Source organism: Dermacentor silvarum, chromosome 11, assembly GCF_013339745.2.
Source record: "Dermacentor silvarum isolate Dsil-2018 chromosome 11, BIME_Dsil_1.4, whole genome shotgun sequence".
NCBI lineage: Eukaryota > Metazoa > Arthropoda > Arachnida > Ixodida > Ixodidae > Dermacentor > Dermacentor silvarum.
Genome location: NC_051164.1, coordinates 46546739 through 46571409, shown reverse-complemented (window position 1 = coordinate 46571409; position 24671 = coordinate 46546739). Strand labels below are relative to the sequence as shown.

Genomic DNA, 24671 nt, shown 5'->3' with positions numbered 1-24671 from the left:
ATCCTTGACCAAAAAGCAGCCATCAACACTGCGACTTACTTCTTTTGCTACCTTGCAGAGCTACGCGGCCTGTTCTACGGCAAGTCAATCTGGGTGGAGAACTGCGACTGCTACTGGAATGAACGTCGCCAACTGGTCTACTGTTCCCGCGAGCGCTGGCAGCTGAACCGCAAGGGGTGCGCCCTCCGACTGGAAGCCACGTGCGGGTGAGCGGGCGTGCCTTTACTTGGTTGATTCGGGAAATGTTTTACACAGTGAAAGATGGGTCTGTGGGCGGGGAGCAGTATATTTAGGATAGGTATAAGAGCCCGGATTCTATGGCAAAAACGAGACAGACTCTCCAACGTCGTTCTTCTCTCAGAGACAACCTATGTAGGTCGGGGCCTCCTACTGACAAAGGTGTTCTGACCGCTCCGCTTCGGGTGCTTGGCAATCTCGCATCAGTTGCTTATTCACGGGTGTTACGGGCCGATTATAGTCGGGGCAGCTGGTTGCAGCCGTGTCTTGAGACCGCTTGTGCGTCGCCGTTGGCGTACACGTCCTGCTGATTGGTCTTGATCCCTATACGTCGCTCGTGAGGGCAAACCAAGGCTAAAGGCGAAACAGAAGTCCACGTTCGGTGCAAGTAGAACAAGCGGCAGCGGTTGGTAACTTGGAGGTACCGCTTCGCGAAGATGTTTATTTACTTAAGGTGGCAGTTAAAAGTAGGGCACTGCACGGGCTCGGGCTTACCCAAAAGCCCGGGCCCGGCCCGGCCTTCGGGCCGGGCCGGGCTGGATAGAGCAGTTTTTTCTCGGGCTCGGGCCGGGCTCGGGCACGGCGTGTGCTTTTTGACCCGAGCCCGGGCCGGGCTCGGGTTTCTTGAGGCGGGCCCGGGCCGGGCTCGGGCTTTCTGGTGGTGTGCACGTAACGTGCAGCGAGTTATTCTCGGGCGTCTCAACTCTGAAAAACATATATTTTTCGGTCTCGGGCCGGGTTCGGGCCGGTTTCGTGTCGGAATCGGGCCGGGCTCGGGCCTAAGGTAAAGGGGTGGCGGGCCGGGCCGGTCGGGTAAAGTAGATTATTTCCGGGCCCAGGCCGGGCCCGGGTCTTGCCATAAAAATTTTGATCGGGCTCGGGCGGGCAGCTCAACGTACAAACGGGCCCGGGCTGAAAAAATCGGTCCGTGCAGTGCTCAAGGTAAAAGTAACTTTATTTTCATTTTAGTGGGACGTAGTTGCTTTCAAAAGCCAAATTTCATTCGCTCTGTTGGATAAAATTCGTTATTATAGGGAAAAAATGCAGGCCAAGATTTCTGTCTTGTTTATAGGTTCGTGACACAAGCTCAGCACCGGTACGCCGGTGTGACGTCAGAGGATGTCAATGTATTCGCTCGTGCACACGCCATTTTGACGCAGGAAAAGTGCTTGAAACGTTCTGGGTTGCGAGATTGATTTCTTATGAACACTATGTAATTCTTAAACGAATAAATAAATAGCTTGAAAAGAAGCTATCCAAGCCTATGACGTCGCGGCAAGCTTTGAACGAGCCTGAAGAGGTCTCGCGACGTATACTTTTATTTTGTATTTTTTCTGGATTGCCAAGCCTCTTGTCAAAGTAATAGTGGCCGCTTTGCTGTTGCAGATGCATAATTCACCTGCTTAGTGTAGTTTTTAGTTCGTGAAAGAACATCTGCACAAAGTGGAAAAAATTTACCGACACATTGTCAGAATTTTACGCATGAAACGCCAATGGCAAAATATGCGACTTTATTTTTCGAGCAATGTTTGATAGTAGATGAATCACATACAAGTACTCCTGGTTGGCCAGACAACGTCCTGCATTTTACAGATGACGTCGATCATTTTTACGACGATGCACAATTTTATGTTTCAAATTGCAATATTTTACAACGACTATAGCTAAGTAGTCAGGTATCATCATAATTCGCGTCGCCGTTATTCTGCTGTCTTCTTCACCCGTTCATAGTCCTGATTATTCCTTCATCACATAAGATAGTTCGCAAGACAGAAGTTTGCCGGACTATTGACAGTCCAAGTGTTCAACAGTGATAGATCGAGGGGTGTCTCGGGAATCAAGCTGCAAGTTTCAGAATTTTGCGCATAACATGCCGACTGCGAAAATAAATGAATTTTAGAGCGCCGCTCTTAGGCGCCCGTTTCCGCGGCGAGCCTCGGCGGCGGCTTCGGCGTCCCTCGTAACCAAGCGAACGAGCACAGCGGGGGATGAAAGACGGTGATAGCGAAGAGAGCGCGAGGAAGAAATTGGTGGAGGAGGGTATGGCGAAAGCGTGGGAAGAAAAGCGTACTGCCGCGAAGACGGGCTCGGCGGCGACGATTGCTACGAGATGGTGCCAGAGTAGCGCGCGTCAGACATGGAAACAAAGCGAGCGGACATGAGCGGAGGTGGCTGCTGTTAATCGCGCCCACACGTCACCCACGCGCTGCCTCTCCTGATCTCCCGATTAGCGAGGCAGTCGCACCACACTTCGCTCCATTTGCAACGTGCCGCACGAGAAAGATTGACCCCTCCAGCCAATGTATCGCGAAATGGAAACACGTATACAGCTGCACTCAAATTTCGCCTTCGGGAGTATCGTATTAGGTGGTGAACTTAAAAAAATAATAATGCTAGGCGCACTACGTATCACAGACAGGTCGAAGGCGAAAAGAGTTTATTTCCTGTTGGGCCATTGTTCATCACATATTTCTTTCCCTGGTGATCATCTGAATTCCCCATTAGAATGGCGCAGTGGTATACGCCACAGCGCCAACATACTAGTTGAACAATTACGCATATTTATTACTGTTACTTAAATCTCATTCCTTGTCTATAGGTGGTGCATGATTACATCATCCTGCACTGTTATACCATTTATATCCGATGTCATTATGCTACTTCTCTAATTATGCACTTTTCCATGCCTATCTTGCTTGTTAGGGATTCTTAGAGGCGTATCCCATTTTTATTTACTTGGGCTATGTGCTCTGGCGATGGAAGAAGCTCCGTGAAATTTCCTCCGAAATAGTTTTGCATACTACGCAAGAGGTCACCCTCTTGAACAAACCTCTTCTTATAAATTCCCTTTCATAGCCTGCCCTAGCCTTAAGGACACAGGGTAGAGCAAAATTTAAAAAAAAATCGATTTTTGGTTTTTCCCGTTATTGGAATGCTCAGGCCTTCCTCAACAATATCCAGTGCCCCACATGCTTTTCTGCGTTTTGATTGAGCCAAAAAGACCCGGTTTTCGAAACCAAGGGACGAGTGGCCACGCGCCCTTTTTTTCACCTAGCTCAACCTAGCAATCGCTCAGGTTTCTTCCAAACGTAAATTTTGTGGAAATCACGAAATAAGAGTGCATTGGGCACGTACAAAAGAGAATGGGTGCCAGGCTAAGAAAGTTGAAGAAAGAAATCAAGGGCACAAAGCTATCTGATGGCAAAGGTCTGTCAGGACGAGGGCGGTTGACTGACACTTGCATTGACAAAATACAAACCTATTATGGCTTAGCCATAAGAAGAAACACTGGAGACTTGGAAAGCATGTGGAAAGGTGTTTGGGCAACATATTTTCACATGTTGGCTACAGATATCGACCCAAGTCACGGGCTCTGCCCAAAAGATGCCGACACTTGGTGTGCATACAACAAGGCTCAATTGACACAGGAGGCTATTGTGCACAAAGAATACTTGCCTCCACCATTCCTTCATGTTATTAAGCCAATATTCCAACAGTTAGCTCACCCAGACCTGCTGAAAAAGTGCTTACGCGGCAAGACACAAAATGCTAATGAATCATTTAACCATGTCGTGTGGGAGCGCGCACCGAAAATGTGTTCCTCGGAATGAAGATGCTCAAAACTGCCACCTTTGATGCTGTGACCACGTTCAATGAAGGTTGCATGGCAAGAGTTAACGTCCTGAAGGCATTTGGCATATCAACAGAGCGTAACACTGTGATGTGGTTGGGTGAAGTTGACCGTTGTCGACTGTATTTTGCCAAGAGAGAGGCTGAACACATGACAAAACAAGCCAGGGAAACAAGAAAACAAGCAAAGAAGCAAAACGCTGACTCTGGCAATGACTACGTGGCTGGTGGCTATTAGGCAAATGGTTCAGTGCGTGTTGTTTTTGAAAGAAAATGAAGTAACATGTTTTTTGTCTTTGACCCTCAATATCTCGAAATAACTTTTTTTGTTACATTTGCCCCATTTTTATAAAAACTTCAAATGACAGCAGGTTGATTTTTAGCCAGCGTAAAGTAGACACCTATGCACAGCTACTGAACTAGGATCGTACACATGCACTCAACAGTTAATTTTCTCTTAATTGTTTTCTTTGGAAAAAACAACAAAAACTGGCCGTGTTCTAAAAAAATTGCGAAACTGTTGACCTTTGACAAATAATCTTAGTTCTAGTTCCACTGCAAGACGACATGATCGCGAATCAAATGAAACAAACCCGAATGCGCTACATGCAGTAGTTGCTGAGAAAATGGGTCTCAAATAAGGCTCAAAATACATGGGAGGTATAGGGCCTACCCTGTGCCCTTAAAAAGAAGTGCGCTGCCTTTCGAGTTATTACAGAACATTGCCTTTCTGATATCTTGCTTGCATACGTTATAGTTTCCCCTTGTCCAAATTAATATCCTGTAGTCAGTGCTAGCTTACCGCAGGCGTAACTTTGTTTCATCTCACTGCCGGTACTGCGGCCTCAGTACTTACCAGTTTCCGAGTTCCTTTCCGCCAATAAAGTTCACTCACTGACTTGCTCGCTCGCTCGCTCGCTCGCTCACTCACTCACTCACTCACTCACTCACTCACTCACTCACTCACTCACTCACTCACTCACTCACTCACTCACTCACTCACTCACTCACTCACTCACTCACTCACTCACTCACTCACTCACTCACTCACTCACTCACTCACTCACTCACTCACTCACTCAGAGCCAATACAGATACAATGCTGGATATTTTACATTCTGCTAACCAAAAATTGAAAGTTCCCCCTCCCACGCCTCCTCGTACGGCTTCGTATGCAATTCGCGAAACTCTCCCAAAACAATTAAAAAAACTCCTAAACTCATTTCCAGATTTGTCTGCGTTTCCATTCTGTAATTAACGAGGTTCACTTGCTTCTATGCAAAGCCTAATGCACCTCGCTGGGGCATATGCGTCAGCAAGCGTTTGGTGTGTTGCGACACCACGTACCCGAGCACATGGGGGTTGGACCCTCACGCGTCTATTTTGTATGTATAGCCGTGCGCGGATTAGCCGTCTCTGGGAAAGGGGGATCCTGGGGGTTCAGCCGATGCCGGGTGTTCGAACCTTTAAGGCCCCCGGCGGAGGCGACACACCTCTTCGCCCTCTGCTTCACATAGACGGCACCTACAGACTGACCCACCTGGAGGAAATCGGCAGTCTCCTTTTCCTGTCCCCCCTCTTCAATCATTTGTCTTTCTCTCTCACTTTTGCATCTTTCCTGTCTTTTAGTCACTTCTTCTCACTTCCGAATATCTGGGTGGCAAGCACAGAGATACCTGCTGTACTTATCCAACCTTGGGTATTTTATGTTAGGTTAGAGCGGCGATACATGGCTGGCGTTTACAAGTATTCCCTCCTTGTAGCGTCCCTTTGTTGGGCTCGGTGGTGGGTGGCTACCATTGCAGCCGAATTTTCCATTTTTTATATGGCAAACGCTTTTCCCCGCTACCTGATCGCTCCCTGAAAAGGGGGCGCACCGATAAAACTTTCAATTTCTTTATGAAACCGCAAGTCCTTTCCGAAGTAACACGTTGCACACAGCCAGCATGAAAGTAGGACAGTCCGAATGATCTCGCCATTCCTTGTAGCTAAATGTCTCATGGAAGCGTCGGCCCAGGTTATATAGTAAAGAAGATAGGAAGGGGTGATCGTCTTCTCGAAGTTCGCTACAAACCACAGTACGACAAACTTTCGAAACTTGGGGCGTTTGGAGACATCCCCGTGTCTATGGGCCCCCTCAGGTCGATGAACACAGTGTGGGTGTCATCTCGGAAGATGACCTCCTTGAACTGAGTGAAAGCGAACTACTTGAAGGATGATAAGACCAGAACGTAGTCAATGTGCAGAGGATAACACTAAGGCGAGATGACAAGCAAATACCTACCTATCACATTATCATTACTTTCGGAACTAGCAACCTAGCAGAATCAATCGAAATCGGCTACTGCAAGCTTCGTGTCAGACCATACATCCCAAATCCGCGTCTATGCGTCGTGTCAGCGTTTCGGGAATGGGTCGCAAAACTGCCGAGGGCGCACTACTTGTGCTAAATGCAGTTCAACTGAATACGCTTCAGACACCTGCACTTCAGCAACCCGCTGCGCCACCTGTGAAGGAGATCACCCCGCCTACTCGCGATCGTGCCCCTCGGGGAAAAAAGAGAAGCAAATCAAACAACTAAATGTCAGGCTGAACCTATCATTTCCAGAGGCACGTAAGCGTTTCCCTCTCCACAATCAGTCTAGTCCTTCATACACCGATGTGGCGCGCCGGGGGGCAGCGCCACATCATTCCGCCCAAGTCACACGGAGTGTGACGGCGGTTACGCCATCACCCCCCCCCCCCCCCCCCCCCACCATCGGCTGGTTCAGCCAGCGCTGTTCCAGCCTCTGCCAAGGAGGGCCAGCAGACACGTGGGCCAACCGGACCCAGGGCCACTGCCCCTACAGATCGACCCGAAACCCCCGCGAACGTGCCCACTGAGCGGGCACTAACTACCGCCGCAGACGAGGTGATGGATGCAAGAAATTCACCGGCGTCTCAGACGCCCAAAGAACGGCGCAGCTCCCTCTAGGGCGCCGGGAAGAAAGGGAAAACCCCCATCACGGGGCCTGGAAAGGCCTCGTGAGCTAGCTTAATCCACCTCTCTTAGACACACATTATCAACTTCTTTTCTATTATGGATACCCAAGTATTACAATGGAACGTGAGAGGACTTCTCCACAATCTTGACGATGTCAAAGAACTCCTCCGCAAATTCCGTCCAAAGGGGATGTGTGTACAAGAAACACCCCTAAAATTAACCCAGACGAACTTTCTAACGCAATATGTCACTTTACACAAAGAGCGCGACGACGCTCTCACCTCGTCGGGGGGTGTGGCCGTAATGGTCGATAAGGGCGTTGCATGTCAGCAATTAAGCCTCCGAACGCTACTTGAGGCAGTTGCTGTCCGAGCATTGTTGTTTGGTAAGCTAGTCACAATTAGCTCCATCTACATTCCCCCTTCCTATCAGCTTTCCAAAACACAGTTTCAGAGCTTCATCGATGAACTTCCTCCGCCATACGTAGTCGTAGGTGATCTTAACGCTCATAGCCCCCTGTGGGGCGACTCTCGTTGCGATGCGCGAGGGCGCCTTATAGAAAATTTTCTGTTTTCTTCAGGTGAATGTTTATTGAACAAGAAAGAACCTACATACTACAGTATTACACATAACACATACTTATTCATAGACTTAAGCATAGTGTCGAACACACTAATGCCATACCTTGAGTGGTCCGTTCTCAGGAACCCTTATGGAAGCGACCACTTCGCAATTATGTTAAACTCAACGAAACAAGATGGATGGTTGCCACCATCTCCTCGATGGGACGTAGACTCGGCAAACTGGGAACTGTTCCGAGAGCTGACACACTTAGGCTGCGATGACATAGTTGCCTTTAACGTAGAAGACGCCGTAACATATGTAACAGGTTTTATTATTGACGCTGCTACGAAATGTATTGAACAAACTAACGGACTGGTTAAGAAGCGCCGTATTCCTTGGTGGAACGAAGAACGAAGAAAACCAAAACAAAGCTTGGGGATTGCTTCGCGATTCTCCTACTACCGAAAACCTTATTAATTTCAAACAGGTTAAATCGCGAGGCAGAAGGACACGACGACGTGCAAAGAGAGAGTAGGGAGAGGTACATTTCTGATATAAGCTCTTACACAGACGAGGCAAAAGTATGGAATAGGGTAAATAAATTAAAGGGTCGTGAGACGAACTCGCCGCCCTTAGTGAATACCCAAGAAGAGAGAGAGAAAAGGTAAAGGAAAAACAGGGAGGTTAACCAGAGGTTCTCTCCGGTTGGCTACCCTGTACCGGGGGAGGGGTAAAGGGATGCGAGAGGAGAGAGAGAGAAAAATAAGTGAAAATAAAGAATAAACAAAAAGGAAGGAAACAAGAAAATCACACACGCACACAAAACAGAACTGTTTCTGTGGGCACTGTCATGAAGTCCGCGAAGGCGTTCTCGTGTTGCATTGTCTGAACGTTCCGTCCTAAGTAACACAATGCAGGGTCACAATTTGTCACTGAGTCCGGTGTCTTTCAAGTAACGCAGCAGTGCCTTCAGAGCGGCGCGCGCCGTTGTTTGTGTAGGCCAGTTTCCAAGGATGTTCTTTTCTGTTATTGGGCGTTTGTCCAGTTGATCTATTGTCGCTGAGAGAGCTGCTCTCTGCGGGTTGAAACGAGGGCACTCACAAAGATTGTCTGTAGGATCAGGCAGATTGTATGGGCGAACACTTTGAATATGTCTCCTGTGCATCTCATTACACACAAGCATTCCTGAGGTTCAAAGAGCGCGCACAGCTACAGCCCCTCGATTGGGAATGTGGCCGAAATGAAGATTACAACCGTCCGTTTAGTTTAGCTGAACTTAACGCTTCTCTCGCTTGTTGCAACGGCTGGCACCAGGTGCTGACCGTATCATGTACGAAATAATCAAGCACCTACACCCTGAAACACAAAAGACAGTCCTCTCTCTTTTTATTGTCACGTGGGCTGCTAGTTACGTTCCATATTCTTAGAAATAAGCTATTGTAATCCCCATACTTAAACAGCGCATTGACCCGTCCTTACCTAGTAGCTACAGACCCAGACCGGCGCCTAGTCTGTCGCCTAGAAAGCAACGGAATACTAGATCCGTACCAGTGTGGCTTCTGAGACGGTAGGTCGACTACAGACCACCTTGTCCAATCATCAGGAGGCAATCATCAGGGATGCCATTATACACAAACAGTTTTTTCTCTCAGTATTTATTGACTTTAAGAAAGCGTATGACCGCATGGCGCTTCGGTATTATCCGAGATCTTTCCGCTATGGGTGTCCGCGGCAACATGTTGGGTACTATCGAAAGCTATACCTTTCTAACCGTACCTTTCGTGTAAGGGTGGGCCAGGCCTTGTCGAGGTCTTTCGCCGAGGAAACTGGCGTCCTGCAAGGCGGTGTGCTTAGCTGTACACTGTTTATTGTTAAAATGAACTCTCTACGGATGGCTTTCCCACGAACAATGTCCAGCATGGCTTAAATAAAGTGGCTAAATGGGCTGATGAAAACGGTTTTAGGTTGAGCCCGCAGAAAAGCAGATGCGTCCCTTTCACTAATAAGAGAAGAATAGTACCAGACCCTGCTATTGAGCTCTCTGGTACCACATTACCTGTAAGCGGAGAGCACAAGTTTCTCGGCATCATATTGGACTCGAAACTCACATTCATTCCGCACATCAAATACTTGAAAGTTAAGTGCCTGAAAACAATGAACTTATTGAAGCTGCGGTCGCGTACAACATGGGGCAGTGACAGGAAATTCATTTTGAACTTGTATAGGTGCCTTGTCGGCTCACGACTTGACTACGGCGCGATAGTTTATCAGTCTGCTACACCCAGTGCTTTAAAGATGTTGGATCCTGTTCACCATTTAGGAATCCGCCTCGCGACCGGGGCCTTCAGCACAAGCCCCGTAGAAAGCCTTTATGTAGAAGCAAACGTGTGGTCGCTCCACCTTCAGAGGTCTTATGCCAGTTTTACATATTCCCTGAAAATAAATTCAAACCGTTCACATCCCACCTATTCTACCAGAAACGATACCACATCTGCCACACTATTTAATAACCGACCAACATCGAAGCCGTCCTTCTCGCTACATGTGAGAAACCTCAGTGAATAAATGGGTGCTCCATTACTTGAACGTCGCCTAATGCTTCCAGCAAAGCTTCTACCGCCGTGGCAGTGGCAGCTGGTAGAATGTGACACATTGTTTATTGAAGTCACAAAACACGCGCCAGGCACACACATTCAAATGCACTTTTTACAACAAAAGTTAAGTACTCTTGCCCTGAATTTTACACCGACGCATCATAGTCACATGCTGGCGTTTCCTATGCGGCAGTCGCTCCGTCCTTCTCGGAATCCGATGCAGTTTATCCCCAAACAAGTATCTTTACGACACAGGCCTATGCAGTACTATCGGTGGTGAAACACATTGATAGACTGAAACTTCAAAATGCTGTAATATTTACCGGCTCCTTAAGCGTTGTTAAAGCGTTAATGATGCCGCAAAAACATAACCACCCCGTAATTATCAACCTCTTTTCACTGATCCGCTCTGTTTATGCATCTAAACTACAAGTCATAATGTGCTGGGTGCCTGGGCATAGAGGCTTCGAGGGCAATGTTCTTGCCGACCAAATGGCCGCGTCAATAACATCGCATGGTATTAGTCCTACAGATGCTGCCCCTGTAACAGATTTAAAACCTCTCTTGCATAAGAAACTGCGAAGCCACTGGCAGCGCTTGTGGGATGCGGAAACAAATGATAAGCGTCACTTGATTAAGCCACAGTTAGGTCTCTGGCCCTCTGCATTGAAAACACGGCGAACTGATGTCCTATTCTGTCCTCTCAGAATAGGACACACATATAGTACCCGCAATTTTCTAGTGAATGATAATGATCCTCCAACCCGTGGTAGATGTGGCGAGAGGCTCACCGTGCTCCACGTCCTCCTGGAGTGTCGGGAAATCGAGAGAGAGAGGACGAAACATTTTCCTCTCGCATACCGCTATATTCTGTCCCTCTTCATCCCGCTATGTTTCTTGGTAAAGAACCGCTTTTTAATGCCAAAGCAGTCCTCGCTTTTTTGAACGATGTTGTCTTAGGTGTTATAAGCCCAATAACTACGTAGCGCATCCTCTCTCCAGAGGATAGTAGTTCAGTATAGCACATGCCTCCACTGTCTCTTTAGCTTGCACTGGAGGCGCAATGCTAAAGAGACAGTGGAGCTGGTGGGCACCTAGCTAGTCCTGGCTTTTGAGTTAGGACTAACAAGTTATTCCCAGAATTTTCCGGAACTTATTGAGTATTGATCGATTATCGATTAGCTATTGATTGGCTATCGTTTGGCTATCGCAAGGTACTGGCCACGTATTGGGGCTAGGCCAAGCACTTCCCAGTCATCCCTAGCATTTTCCAAAATTTATTGATTAGTGATCGATTATCGATTAGCTATTGATTGGCTATTGCAAGGCATTGGCCACGTATTGGGCTAGGCTATGCACTACCAAGTCATCCCCAGCATTTCCCGGAATTTTTCGGATTATCTATTGATTGCCGATCGATGACTGACTAAGCTTAAGTAGTCCCAACCATGCTTAGGTAGACTTAGCCAGGCTCAGCTTCGCTAGTTCACAGGGGTATGTGCCATTGCGCTTGGACTCTTTCTGCACTACCACCAGAATCCACTTTTTTTCTGTGAACGCGCTACAAATTACGGCCGGCTTAAATAGCTCTGTTGTTAAAAAGGAGAAAACAAGCAGCTGCAACGCTTGTGGCACACAGAATTCTCTAACGAGCGCCACCTAGGAAATCCACTTTAGGAAGTAGGCCATAAATTACAAAAATTTGGAGTATGCTTAAGCTTCGTCTTTAAGAGTGGAACGCGATGCGAATGCGGCGGGGGAACGTATACCAAACGCAGCTAGAACGGCGGCGCAGTTGGAACGCAGGCGAGAGCTTGCGAGGGCAGAGTACGCGTGGACAACGCAATAAAAACAATTACATGCCGTAATCTCGTGTGGGATTTATCTAAACGATGCGTAAGCATTTGCTACTAATCACCTGCTGTTTCGTCGTCGCTGCTGGTGTGTTTGGTATAATTGCGTGAAACACCGCGAAAGGTATCGTGAAACGGAGAAGTGTTGTTGCAACACCGAAACTTTAACTGAGACCAGCATGACACGATGACGAAGTGGCGATTAGTAGCAATGTTCACACATGTTATATCACTGAACATTGCTCAGGTTATATATATATATATATATATATATATACATACATATGAGGTGATATAATAGTTATATGATGGCTCAGACAAGGGTATATGATGCTGCGTGGAAGTTAATTTAAGTCCTTGAGCTGGGCGACCATTACTTGTGCGCATAATCAAGTAATCAAAGATGTTGACTAAAAACTTTATGGCACATATTGGAGTTCACGAATTGTAGCTGGTGAGTGACCAAGGGGAAATAGTTGGCGCCCCTCCACCTTAAACGAACCCCGACTGGTGTTCGTTTAAGGCTCATTCACACTAGGCCGACACGACATTGATTTTGGTCTGCCGACTGTTGACAGCATTGTCCGTCCTGCCTACAGACCATAAAATATAAATCACCATAAAATCGGTGTCTTGTCGGCCTTCTGTGAATGAGCCTTTATCGTCGAAGGGAAAACTGACGCGATATATTCGTTAAACCACGGAGTTATTCCTTGGTTATTCCGTGGTCGCTGCTAAATCGGAGCGTTTGAATCTCGCAGGCTGTGTTTTATTCTTTTTTTATAAATCAGTTCGAAATAGTTTGCTTTGAGCGCTAAGTCGAGAATTAAGCATTAGGTAAATGGACGAATTCTCCGAGGTACGGTCAAGAAAGAGAATGTTGCTACCCACGAGAACAAAGAAAGGCGCAAAGAAAAAAATAGACCCGCGTGTGTTATGTGAGTGCAACTTGCCTATATATATTACTTTATACTCGAAAAGTTTTCATGCAAACCACATCAATCAGGAAGCTGTATACAGTCGTCGTCGTGTTCAACTTGAGCACGCCTTAAATTGCTGTTGTGGAAGGTACTAGATATTTCTGATGGTGCTAACGCAATACGTCTTCCCCCCATAGCATTCAGGTTTCATCACTTGAGATGTGGCTGTACGCTTTGCTGGACTCTTGGCATTGAGTCCAGTAAATGCATGAAGGCGTGAATAGCGGTCAGGGTAAGTTTGCATACATTGACATTGCAGGATGCTGCAGTAATAAGTAGTAATATCGCCACGGGTGCGATCCTCTATTCAGGAAATTTGTGAAAGCTGCCGGATTAACAGTATATTGGTTAGTATGGGCTGCTGGTGCTACAGTGAGACGGACTTCCCATATCAGCAATGCGCATTACCAGTGCCAACTCTCCGTAGAGCATGTCTGACGACATGTCTGAGCACATATCAGAACTCGTCAGGACACACCACTGCACGCAAGGTGTCTCCTTATAAAACATCGGTCTTTCCTAGTTGACCCGACTAGGGAATCGGAGAACCTTGATGCGGCCAATCAGACGGGCCGTCTTGTTCGCTGAACACCGCCTCTAATGTTGCACCTTCGAAGCAAGGACGAGGCAATCCGGAAACAAGGGGTTGACACCCCTTCCACGAAAGTCGGTGACCTGTTTCTTGCCCTCCGACGGTAATCTTGCCAGGGTCGGGAGAATGGCCTTTGCACTAATCCCCGCGTCTAACGAAGGGTGGCGGTTGGGGTCGGTCGCTTCTAAGTGAGCTTCTTTGTCATGGCGTCACTGCCGCTGTCGATCACTGTCGCCGTCTGGCCGACGGTGATGAAAGGGGTGGCATCAAGGAAAGCACCCAAAGAATGCGCCCGGCCGATTCGGGACGCAACAATGGTTACTATGGCCGTTCAAAAGGTTTGTCCACGTTGTCGTTTGTCCACGTTATTTTGTCCACGTTATTTTGCCTAAAGCGAATCAGGTCTAGCCTTTTAGTTTGGTGCAATATATATAAAAATAGGTAACTAACACATACAAAACAATTTTCGTACACAAATCCACCAGGTCCCTAAAACACGTACTAACTATGGCAAACAAAAATTAAATTTTCAGGTAATTGCAACTCTTAATAAAGTGTCAACAAATGTTAGTCTTGGGTGTATTTGAGCGTATTTAAAAAAACAAACCAACGAATATTTAATTGATTCTGACTGCTGTTTTGTATAGCGCCACTTTATTCATGTGTGCTAGTTATTGGCTTCTTTGTAGTAACTGTATGTTCGTCTGAGATTCTGTGTTTACATTGTTACATTTTCAGTTATGCTTTATATGTTGTCAAACTGCACAGCGGAGCCCCGGATTCCTCCTTTGTAAGAAGGAAATAAACTTCACATCAGTGCCAACTCTCCGTAAAGCCTGTAGCGCACTGATTCCACGGAACCACATCGGTTACGTTTGGTAAATAATATATACAAAAAGTGTGACCTTTCATTATTCCCACTGCATCAGGCAGCAGTATGAAGCACCATAATAAGTACCACACCATACAGCTCATAGATACAGGCAGTGATGTATTACGAGTGTAGTAGTAATGTGGCTTCAGCACGGACATATTTTTTTTCTCCTGCTTCGTGTTAGTGCAAAAATTTCCCTGAAACATATCAAGCTGCCACGTGAAATAGAGCTGCTTTACGTGACAGCTCTATTATTCAACGACTTCACTCTTCCTTGGTCATAATTTGTGTGAAGTACAAAGAAACAATCTGACATACAACCGCTACTTGCAACCAGAGTGACAGTATTGTCAGGATGTGGTGCACGAGCCACTGACGTGAGTGCCAAATACGGTGGCGTTTTATTCGATTACAATTACAGCAATGTAAGAATGTATAACCAATTCTGTTCATTTCTGGCCCTTCGTACGTTGGGATACGCATGCATCTTGGCCTCAACTTGCAGGTATACGTGGAGTTGGAACCTCGAGTCGGTCTCCCGTGTCAGTCTCGGTGCCACCAGACGTGGTCCTACTCAGCCCATCCAGGTGTGTGTAGTCTTGTTGGTCAGGATTCACGGGCGCCTTGCGGGATGAAAGAGCGCGGGCAAAAATTAACTGCAGGAAGTTTAAGTGTGGCGGATGGTTCAAGCTTTCAGACGATTCTGCAATGGTGTAATTGCTTTGCGGGCGTGTCGGCTTGTGTAGTAGAATATCTTCTCCAATGGCAGCAAAGAGCGAGGCTTAGACGGCCTGTAGTAAAAAAAAAAAATGGCATGGATTCAGTTCTATACGCACAGTAGTTATGTCTAATGACACATAAAACATAGAAGCGCCCGCAGTAACGTGCTTCAGTTTCATTGACAGCCCATTGTGTAAGGAACAGCAAAGCGGTACTGAAAGTAGTCGTGGTAATTTAACCAACGCGAATAACCCACGGAGCTGTACAAAACATTTCTTTAATTTCAACCCATGCAGGAGGAGTGCGTGGAGTTGCGTTCTCGAGCCGTCGTCCGTGTGAGTCCCGGTGCCACCAGACGTCCTCCTAGCCAGCAGGTGAGTGCAGCCGTGTTCTTCACGTTTCTGGGGCGGCTTGCGCGGTTCGTGTACCGTCAGTCAAAGAGCGTCGCGCTAGTTAAAATGAACTACCGCTCAGTAACTCATGGCCAGTGAAGCAAGTTGAATGTGAAGCGTATTTGTTGCGATTGATAGTGTACGAATGCCTTTGCGCTAGCGACATACAACTCCTGCATAGTGAACGAATAACAGCGCGAAAAGGCAAGGACGAAAGGAGGCATGTGTGTCTCCCCTTCTGATCCTTGTCTTTTCGCGCTGTTATTCGTTCACTATGCCGGAGTTGTATGGCGCCAGCGCAATCGTGGGGGTCATGATCGGCGAATCATAAAAGAAAAAAATTAGCGCGGGCACCTGCCCATTTGGAGAGGGGCCCGGGGGATAGCGAGGAGAGACTTTGTGAAAAAACACAAAGCCTCGCCTTATCCCCACACTCCGGTCCGAGTGGCGGACCACGCCGAACCCGATCACTGCTGCGGCTCATCACTGCGGCTCCTGGGATTCGAACGTGGGCCCTTGAGAGTGCCACCGGCGACACTCTATCCACTCGGCTACCGGAGCGGCACGGTAATCGCCTTACGAAATGCGACCAACAGCGTGATGCGCAGGCTGCTTGGGATGAGGGCGAACAGTGCGTGCTACGTCAACGCCTGCGCCCGACTGGTGTTCGCTTATCGTCATCCTGCGATATCTGAGTTAAACGACGGATTAAACGCGGCGCGAACAGCGCTGTTAGCCGGCACTCTCAGGAAAGGAAGCGGCGGTTTGCGCATGTGCGAGCCTCCTTTGCGTTCCGCTGTGCTTTATCCGCTATACATGTACGAATGGCGGTTGAGCAAGGTTTCATCAATGATGAAAGGAAAAGTGCAGCAGGTTTATAGAAGACACGGCATATTTGTTCGGGCCCTATAGTTGCACAGCAGCAGTGCGTCTTTAACCGCATAATGTGAGCGGGAAAGAAATATACCGCCTGAACCATAGCGTTATGTGAACATGGAATGTTGTAGTTACGCCATGCCATTGAAATTCCTGTACGTTGCACTGTTGCCGTCAATGGTACCGAGCGAATGGACGCAAGGGAACCACATGGCGTCTTTACCGCCATGCATGACGATGGTTGATCATTTACGATTGAGGGCAATGCCTGGTCCATCTGAGTCGCTTCTGCAGATAATATGGCACACTGAAATGAAAGTATTGTAAATGCCCTCCTATACTTATAAGTGACTGCCAGTTGCGGCTATGAACCATACTATATCAGGGATGGATATGAGCTGTTTCGCAAATTTTACCGTAATTTAACCACAAGCAGAGGCTAGTTGGAACTTCAGAATTGAAGCTATCAGAGCGTGATATGATGAACAAGGGAATTACGTTAGAAGGTCGTTGCCTGCAGGACTGTTTGTCCCTGTCCCTGTTTCACCGGCGGCCTCTTGATATGCTAGTGAAGATGCAAGTGCCTGTGACCATCTCCGGCTTAGGTAGTTTATATCGATACTCAAAATTCCCGGAGCATGTTCGCCTGTGTTGTCCCGTGGCCGCTGTTTTCCTAGTAGGTGTAGCAATCGCAAATACAAGAGTACTTGCATCCTTCCAGCCACTTAGCTGCCCACTAGTGTGGCGAATATTTGCTAGTGTGCCGATGGCGCTATTTGTTCGTCATACACTGTTGTCATACTATGCCAATTTTGGTACCTACCAAGTTAACGATACGTTCGTGAGAGCACCAAGACGTAGGCGGCTAGATAGATACTGTCAAAGTGGCAAATGTTCGCCAAGAAATGATTCGCATTTAGAAGAATCTGTTTGTTGCTCAGAACGGTGCAGGTCTATTTAAAGCTGCGTCATAACATAACCAAACATAATTTAACCAACACGAGTGTCCCACGGAGCTGTACAAAACATTGCTTTAATTTCAACCTGTGCAGGAGTGTTTGGACTTGCGTTCTCGAGCCGTCGTCCGTGGGAGTCCCGGTACCACCAGACGTCCTCCTAGCCAGCAGGTGAGTGCAGCCGTGTTCTTCACGTTTCAGTCAGAGAGCGTCGTGCTAGTTAAAATGAACTACCGCTCCGTAACTCATGGCCAGTAACTGAATGTGAAGGCGTATTTGTTGCTATCGACAGTGTACGAATTCATTTGCGCTAGCGACATACAACTCCTGCATAGTGAACGAATAACAGCGCGAAAAGACACGGACCAAAGAGGCATGTGTGTGTCCCCTTCTGGTCTTTGTCTTTTCGCACTGTTATTCGTTCACTATGCAAGAGTTGTATGGCGCAAACGTGGGGTCGCCGCGATCGGCGAATGGTAAAACAAAAAATTAGCACGGGCACCTGCCCATTTGGAGAGGGGCCCGGGGGATAGCGAGGAGAGACTTTGTGAAAAAACACAAAGCCTCGCCTTATCCCCACACTCCGGTCCGAGTGGCGGACCACGCCGAACCCGATCACTGCTGCGGCTCCCGGGATTCGAACGTGGGCCCTTGCGAGTGCCACCGGCGACACTCTATCCACTCGGCTACCGGAGCGGCACGTTAATCGCCTTACGAAAGGCAACCAGCTGTGTGATGCGCAGGCTGCTTGTCGCCAGTACGTCAACGCTTGCGCCCTACTGACGTTCGTTTATCGTCATCCCTCGATGTCTGAGTTAGACGGAGCAAGATTAAACGCGGCGTGAAAACTGCTGTTTGCTCTCAGGAAAGGAAACGCTTGGTTTGCGCAAGTGCGAAGCATGAAGGTGCTTTATACACTTTACATGTACGAATGGCGGCTGAGAAAGCTTTCATCATGATGAAGGGGAAACTGCAGCCCGCACAGGAGAGGAGGTTTATAAAACAAGACAGGACATATTTCTTCGTGCTCTATAGTGGCACACCAGGCAGTGCGTCCGATGTGTCTTTCTTTTCTGTAAGAACTTAATGGGAAAGAAATGGGTCGTAGAGATCGCCTGCTCAATGGTGTTATGTCGAAATGGCTTGTACTACACGTCATGGGTAGTTTGCTGTAACTGTGCAGCAAGCTTTCATCAATGATGAAAGGAAAACTACAGCGGGTTTATGAAGCAAGACAGGGCATGTTTCTTCGGGCCCTATTGTTGCACAGCAAAGCTGTCTATGGCGTCAGCGCCATAGGCAAAAACCATAGACTAAAAAGTGAAAGCAAACGTATATTGCCGCTCGCGTCGGAGCGGCGATATAACCTGTTTTGAGCGATGTCTCTCTGTGAGTGTATGGCGTAGTGGGCGCCTGATAAGGCGACCAATGGGAAATAGTTGGCACCCCTCGGCCCAACCCCGACTGGCGTTCGTTTAAGGCTCATTCACACTAGGCCGACACGACACCCGATTTTGGTCTGCCGGCTGTTGACAGCGTTTTCCGACAAGCTGCTAAGGAGTTGTTCCTTTTCTGTGTTGGAAACTCCAGCTACTGGTGAATCATGTCGCGTGACCTCACGCTATCGGCATGGAAAGCTATTAAATGCGAAGCATTTCTTGGCGAACATTTGCTACTTTGACAGTATCTATCTATCTAGCCATAGGAACCATTGTTAAAAGCGCAACACCAGACAGCACCTATGTCTAAACACCAACTAGCCCAACAGTCAACTCTTTTAGATCTATCTAGCCGCCTACGATTTTGTGCTCTCATGGTCGAAGTTGGTGTGTACCAAAATTGGCATACTATGGCAAAAGTACATGACGAACATAAATGATATGACATGCTTGGCATGTACGTCATGAAACAGCCGCGTACGTCTTGGTCCTCCCATGGTCATTTCGTTAACTTGGTGGGTACCAAAATTGGCATAGTATGACAGGAGTGTATGAAGAACAGAAGTGATAGGTCATGACAATGACCCAGCCGAAAATAATAACTCTCCAAAGCCACAGGAATGGGTTCGGACGTGGGTGCTTAGTGAAGGAAACACTGGAGGATGGTGGTAGAAGTCATAGTCATGGGCATGTCTAAGGCTTTCACCTTAAGGTCTCTTAGGTGTAGCTAAAGGGACCCATTATTACTGATGACATGAATGTCAATGTCATGACATGCGTGTCATGAAAGAGCCGCCTACGTCTTGGTGCTCTCACGGTCGTTTCGTTAACTTGGTAGGCTCCCCGCGCACTGCTTCGCATAACATCGATTCCCACAGGGCGTGGGATCTGCCGGCTTTTTTTCCATGTAATAACTCCGCTGTCATGACGTGCCATATGATTGTTACTGCAGCGTACATTGTGCGCGGCTCGGGATATGCAGGCAAACTTGGCTAAGGAATGGCATGACGTCTAGTGCAGCAGGACAAGGACACAAGAAGGAACGAAACACAGACACAAGCGATAGGTGTATGTGTTCCTTTCTTCTTGTGCGCTTGTTCTTGCTGCATTTCATTATTATTATTACTCAAATAAACATATGCAAACAACACCATGAGAAAGAAAAGCTGATTAACAATAGGAAAAAAAAAGTTGTCGCAGTTTCACTTGAAAGGCGAAGCATCAATTGCGATAGCAAATTTGTAGAGAGCTATACGGAGTAATGATAGTAGCTTTATCAGCTGTATAAACTTGGACATGCAGCAGCACCGGCAACACGTGGGCGTTTTGCCCACGTTCGCACAAAATGCGTGCGGCGTTGGTGACTGTTGCCGGAGCCTCTGATATAAATAGGTACTTGGTGCCGCAGCTAAACGTCCCCTCCCTCCCCCCCCCCCCTCACGGCCGTTCGTGCGTCAGAAGAAGGCGCGTTTGCTCTACATATATGGTGATTGTAAAGGAGGAAAGAGACGCCTACTTCTGCAGCCCTTAAGGGAGCACGGCACAGAACGCGCGTTTGTTCTCCGCCGTGCGTTCACTCCCCGTGAAAGCGCGCGTCCCTCGCGCCCTTTCACTCGCACATACAGCGTTCGGCGGCGCGCGGCGACGATTTCATCTCCATTGACGTCATACGGAACCTCACGGCGACGGCGACGGCAGAAATCTGCTTTGGAGTGTCCATATAATTGCTATCGCAATAAAAGGTAAAAGGAAAGATAAAAATGCAAAGAAAATAAGAAGGCCCAACACCATCACACAGTCATCTGCAGAGTACAAGCTTTACAGACGAGAGTCTAGTCCCGTGCTTGTCATTAAAGAATTCAAGCACAGCTTGTAAAGCTTCATATGGAATTGATCAGAAACATACAGACAACAATAGTCTCATCCGAACAGATTGCACACTCCGAGCTAGAACGCTGACGGCTTTTATTTCCGTTTCATGTTGTGCCCCATTGAAGTGCGACGCCTGCAGTGGCGGCGTTCATCACGCAAGCACGCGAGCGTTGTGAGACGCATAGCTTCCAAGGCACCGTTTTTTCTGCGCTATGGCGGTTGCCTCGCATGCTTGTGATGCGGACATGTAATCCTGCGTATTTTTAGGACATTTTGACAAAAGCATTAGTAAGACGCTAAACATTTTGTGTCTCTAAGTTTATTCGGGCGAGACTGATGCATTTATAGTATCCCTTGTAGGGGGCGCTGACGTTGAGTGGTTGTACAAAGCCTCGAAACGTCAGAAAGATAAGCCTTGCCGCGGACACCCTGACGCCTTCACTGAACACACTTGAATTATCCTTGACCAAAAAGCAGCCATGGACACAGCGACTTACTTCTTTTGCTACCTTGCAGAGCTACGCGGCCTGTTGTACGGCAAGTCGATCTGGGTGGAGAACTGCGACTGCTACTGGAATGGACGTCGCCAGCTGAACCGCAAGGGCTGCGCCCTCCGACTGGAAGCCACATGCGGGTGAGCGGGTGTGCCTTTACTTGGTTGATTCGAGAAATATTTTACATAGTGAAAGGTCCCAGATTCTCTGGCAAAAACGAGACAGAGTCTCCAGGGTCGTTCTCCTCTCAGATACACCCTATGTAGGTCCGGACCTCCTTCTGACAAAGGTGTTCTGACCGCTCCGCTTCGGGTGCTTGGCAATCTCGCATTAGTTGTTACTAGATATTTCCGATTCTGTGCTAACCCAATACGTCTTCCACCCATAGTATTCAGGTTTCACCGCTTGAGATGTGGCTGTATGCTTTACTGGACTCTTGGCCTCAATGCATGGAGGCGCGCATAGCGGTCACGCTAAGTTTGCATAATTTGACATTGCAGGATGTTGCAGTAGTAAGTAGAAATATTGCCAGGAAATTCGTGAAGGCTGCCGGATTAACGGTACACGCACTATATTGGTTAGTATGGGCTGCTGGTGCTACAGTGAGGCGGACTTCCCATAACAGCGATGCGCATACCCAATGCCAAATCTCCGTAGAGCATGTAGCGCAGCGACTCCATGGAACCAGATCGGTTACGTTCGGTAAATAATATATACAAAAGTGTGATCTTTCTATATTCCCACTGCATCAGGCAGCAGTATGAAGTACCATAATACAGCTGATACAGGTAGTGATGTATTACGAGCGTAGTAGTAATGTGGCTTCAATTCAGCACCTGCTTTGTGTTAGCGCAAAAATTTCCCTGAAACATTGCAAGCTGTCGCGTGAAATAGAGCTGCCTTACGTGACAGCTCTATTATTCAACTACTCCACTCTTCCTTCGTCATAATTAATGGGAAGTGTAAAGAAACAATCTGACATACAACCACTGCTTAGAGAAAGTGCATGAGCCACTGACGTGAGTGCCAAATACCGTGGCGTTTTATTCGATTACAATCACAGCAACGTAAGAATGTATAACCAATCCTGTTGTTTTCTGGCCCTTCGTACGTTGGGATACGCATACATCTTGGCCTCAACTTGCAGGTGTACGTGGAGTTGGAACCTCGAGCCGGTCTCCCGTGTCAGGCTCGGTGCCACCAGACGTGCTCCTACTCAGCCCATCCAGGTGTGTGTAGTCTTGTTGGTCACGGGCGCCTTGAACGATGAAAGAGCGCGAGCGAAAATTAACTGCAGGAAGGTTCAGTGCGAGCTTTCAGATGATTCTGGAATGGTGTAATTGCTTTGTCGGCGTGTCGGCTTGTGTAGTAGAATATCTTCTCCAACGGCGGCAAAAGGGCGGGGCTTAGACGGCCTGTAGTGAAAAAAAAATGCCATGGATTCAGTTCTATACGCACAGTAGTTGTGTCTAATGACACGTAAAACATAGAAGCGCCCGCAGTTTCATTGACAGCCCATTGTGTAAGGAACAGCGAAGAGGTACTGAAAGTAGTCGTGGTTATTGTAATTCAGCAGGGATCGTATCAGCGAAATGTAGCGAGAATTGCATTTCGATGGAACAATGTCCGTTGCGGCTTGCGTTGCCGTGACAAGGCAAGGCAGCTCAGCTTCATAACATCTAAGTAGCCAATTACAGCGCCAATACGAGCTCAATCTATATGATGCTAGAGAAAGGAGGGAATGCAACGGTTACGGGCAGTAAGTTATGTGTGCCTTGGTGGGGTTGAATTAATGAATCACCACAAGGAACCTACCTTAAGCTTTCTGTGGCTACATACGGTGGTGATTAACGCCTCTTGCTGTCGTTCATGCAATTGCATAACCAATTTAATTTTGACAGAAAAGCCCCATGCGGATGTGGAAAGCACGAAAACAAATAGCACTGGCAGAAATTTTGCCACGACCGCTTCGAATGTCGATGGCTTCTTTCGACAGAACTGTGTTCTACTGTGCTCTTTGGTATGTGTGAAGCTTTGCCCTGTAAGCACAGTCCAAAGGTTGGTCTATAGTGGCAGTTGTGTACAACAATGCCGCACAATGAGAGACATCGCTTCCATCACGGTGTACGCTGCGTGCACTGTCTGTTTCCACAGCGATGCGCTTACCGCGTGGTTATGACATGGCCCTAGCGGACAGTTTGAGCCATTGATTCATTGACATCATGTATTGAAGCAGGAGGCGAAGGATATGATACCTCAGGTACTACAAAAAAGTACATCAGGCAAAATGTTTGCCGTGCTCTTATCGTAACAATTAGAAGACATAACGGCAACTACATAACCAATATTCATGTCTACTTGTAGTGTACTAGTAAAACTGTCATATTTAATGCCGGCTTGTACAGCGCTAAAGACTTCGTATCGCGACGCCCTGTGCAAACCAAAGTTGCGTGCACTCGGTTGAGTCCATGCTTACCTCGTACAGCAGTGGCGATTGCATTCGTAGTGCGAATATAACAGATTAAACAGTCCCACTTTCTGCAACCGTCTCATGTTCCTGTGGTTTTCATTAGACTGTCACCTTTTTTGCGTGCATCTTACCAGCCTTTCATTGAGCTGAAAAGTTTGCACAGAGCTGACAAGCCATACCTAGAATGACGTCGATTCTTTAATCCGCGCACAGTGTGGTACGTAAGAAAGAAATGCGGAGCTCTGCCTAATGTTCATGTATATGTCTCTTTGCAGACGTGACACTTCTACGCCGCTGACAAGATCGAGCCACAACTAGGCACTCAAGCACGACCAAGAGGGCCCGGCACATATTGGACTCATTCGTGAAATCAGGTCCGGCCCCAGGGAGCATGAATGAATCTAGGGGGCCCATAACCACCGGAACGTTTCCGGGTGTACACATTGACGTTAATAAAGCAGTGAAACACGGCTTTCTGCAACATATTCAATTTCTGCCACGCTGCATGACTAACACGTAAGGTACACCAATGTCAACCAGGTTTACAAGGTGGAGGCACATCTCTCCTGCAATTGTATGCGGTAATGCCCAGGAAACCTCTACCGCTTCAGTATGCCACCCTCCCATCAGTGAAAGTTGGGTACGCACTTCACGTCGCAGCCTTGCTCAAAGACAAATAGCGCCATCGGCACACTATGAAAAATTCGCCACACTAGTCGATAGCTAAGTGGCCGACTCGTACTTGCGATAGCTACACCAACTGGTAAAACAGCGGCAACCGGACAGCACAGACGAACATGCTCCGGGGATTGAATCCCATCAATTTGAGTATGGCTATAAACTACCTAAGCTGGAGACGGTCACATGCCCTTGCACTAGCATATTGAGAGGCCGCCAGTTCATACCATGGCAGGTATACCATGGTTCATACGGTTCGCAACTGGCAGTCACTTATAAGTGTAGAAGGACATTTAATTACAGTACTTGTAACGCCATACTAGGCATTACTATGGTCATGCATGACGGTAAAGACGCCATGAGGTTCGCTTGCGTCCATTCGCACGGTACCACTGACGGAAATAGTGCAGCGTATAGGAATTGCAATGGCATGGCGTAACTACAACATTCCATGTCCACATAACACT

General features: G+C 47.6%; 2 protein-coding genes across 10 annotated transcripts in view; one reads left to right on the top strand and one right to left on the bottom strand.

The window, feature by feature from the left end:
• The window catches only part of LOC119434080 (uncharacterized), a 207903-nt gene that overhangs the window by 53641 nt on the left and 129591 nt on the right, over positions 1 to 24671 (top strand). Inside the window, exons 3-5 of the mRNA XM_049658515.1 lie at positions 59 to 206; positions 14813 to 14894; positions 15324 to 15401. Of these exons, the coding sequence (XP_049514472.1) occupies positions 59 to 206; positions 14813 to 14894; positions 15324 to 15401 (308 nt within the window). The remainder of the gene's footprint in view (positions 1 to 58; positions 207 to 14812; positions 14895 to 15323; positions 15402 to 24671) is intronic.
• LOC119434082 (uncharacterized) overlaps positions 14697 to 24671 on the bottom strand; it is a 191307-nt gene continuing 181332 nt past the window's right edge. For 6 of the 9 annotated variants that reach the window (XR_005188531.2, XR_007464222.1, XR_007464225.1 and 3 more), the window contains one exon: positions 22297 to 22471. Coding sequence is in view for 3 of the 9 variants with exons in the window: in XM_049658517.1 (XP_049514474.1) it covers positions 22463 to 22471 (9 nt within the window). In the remaining 6 variants the exon portion in view is untranslated. Of the gene's footprint in view, positions 15099 to 22296; positions 22472 to 24671 lie in introns of those variants that run through there. The other 3 variants (XM_049658516.1, XM_049658518.1, XR_007464224.1) reach the window with 2 other exon arrangements.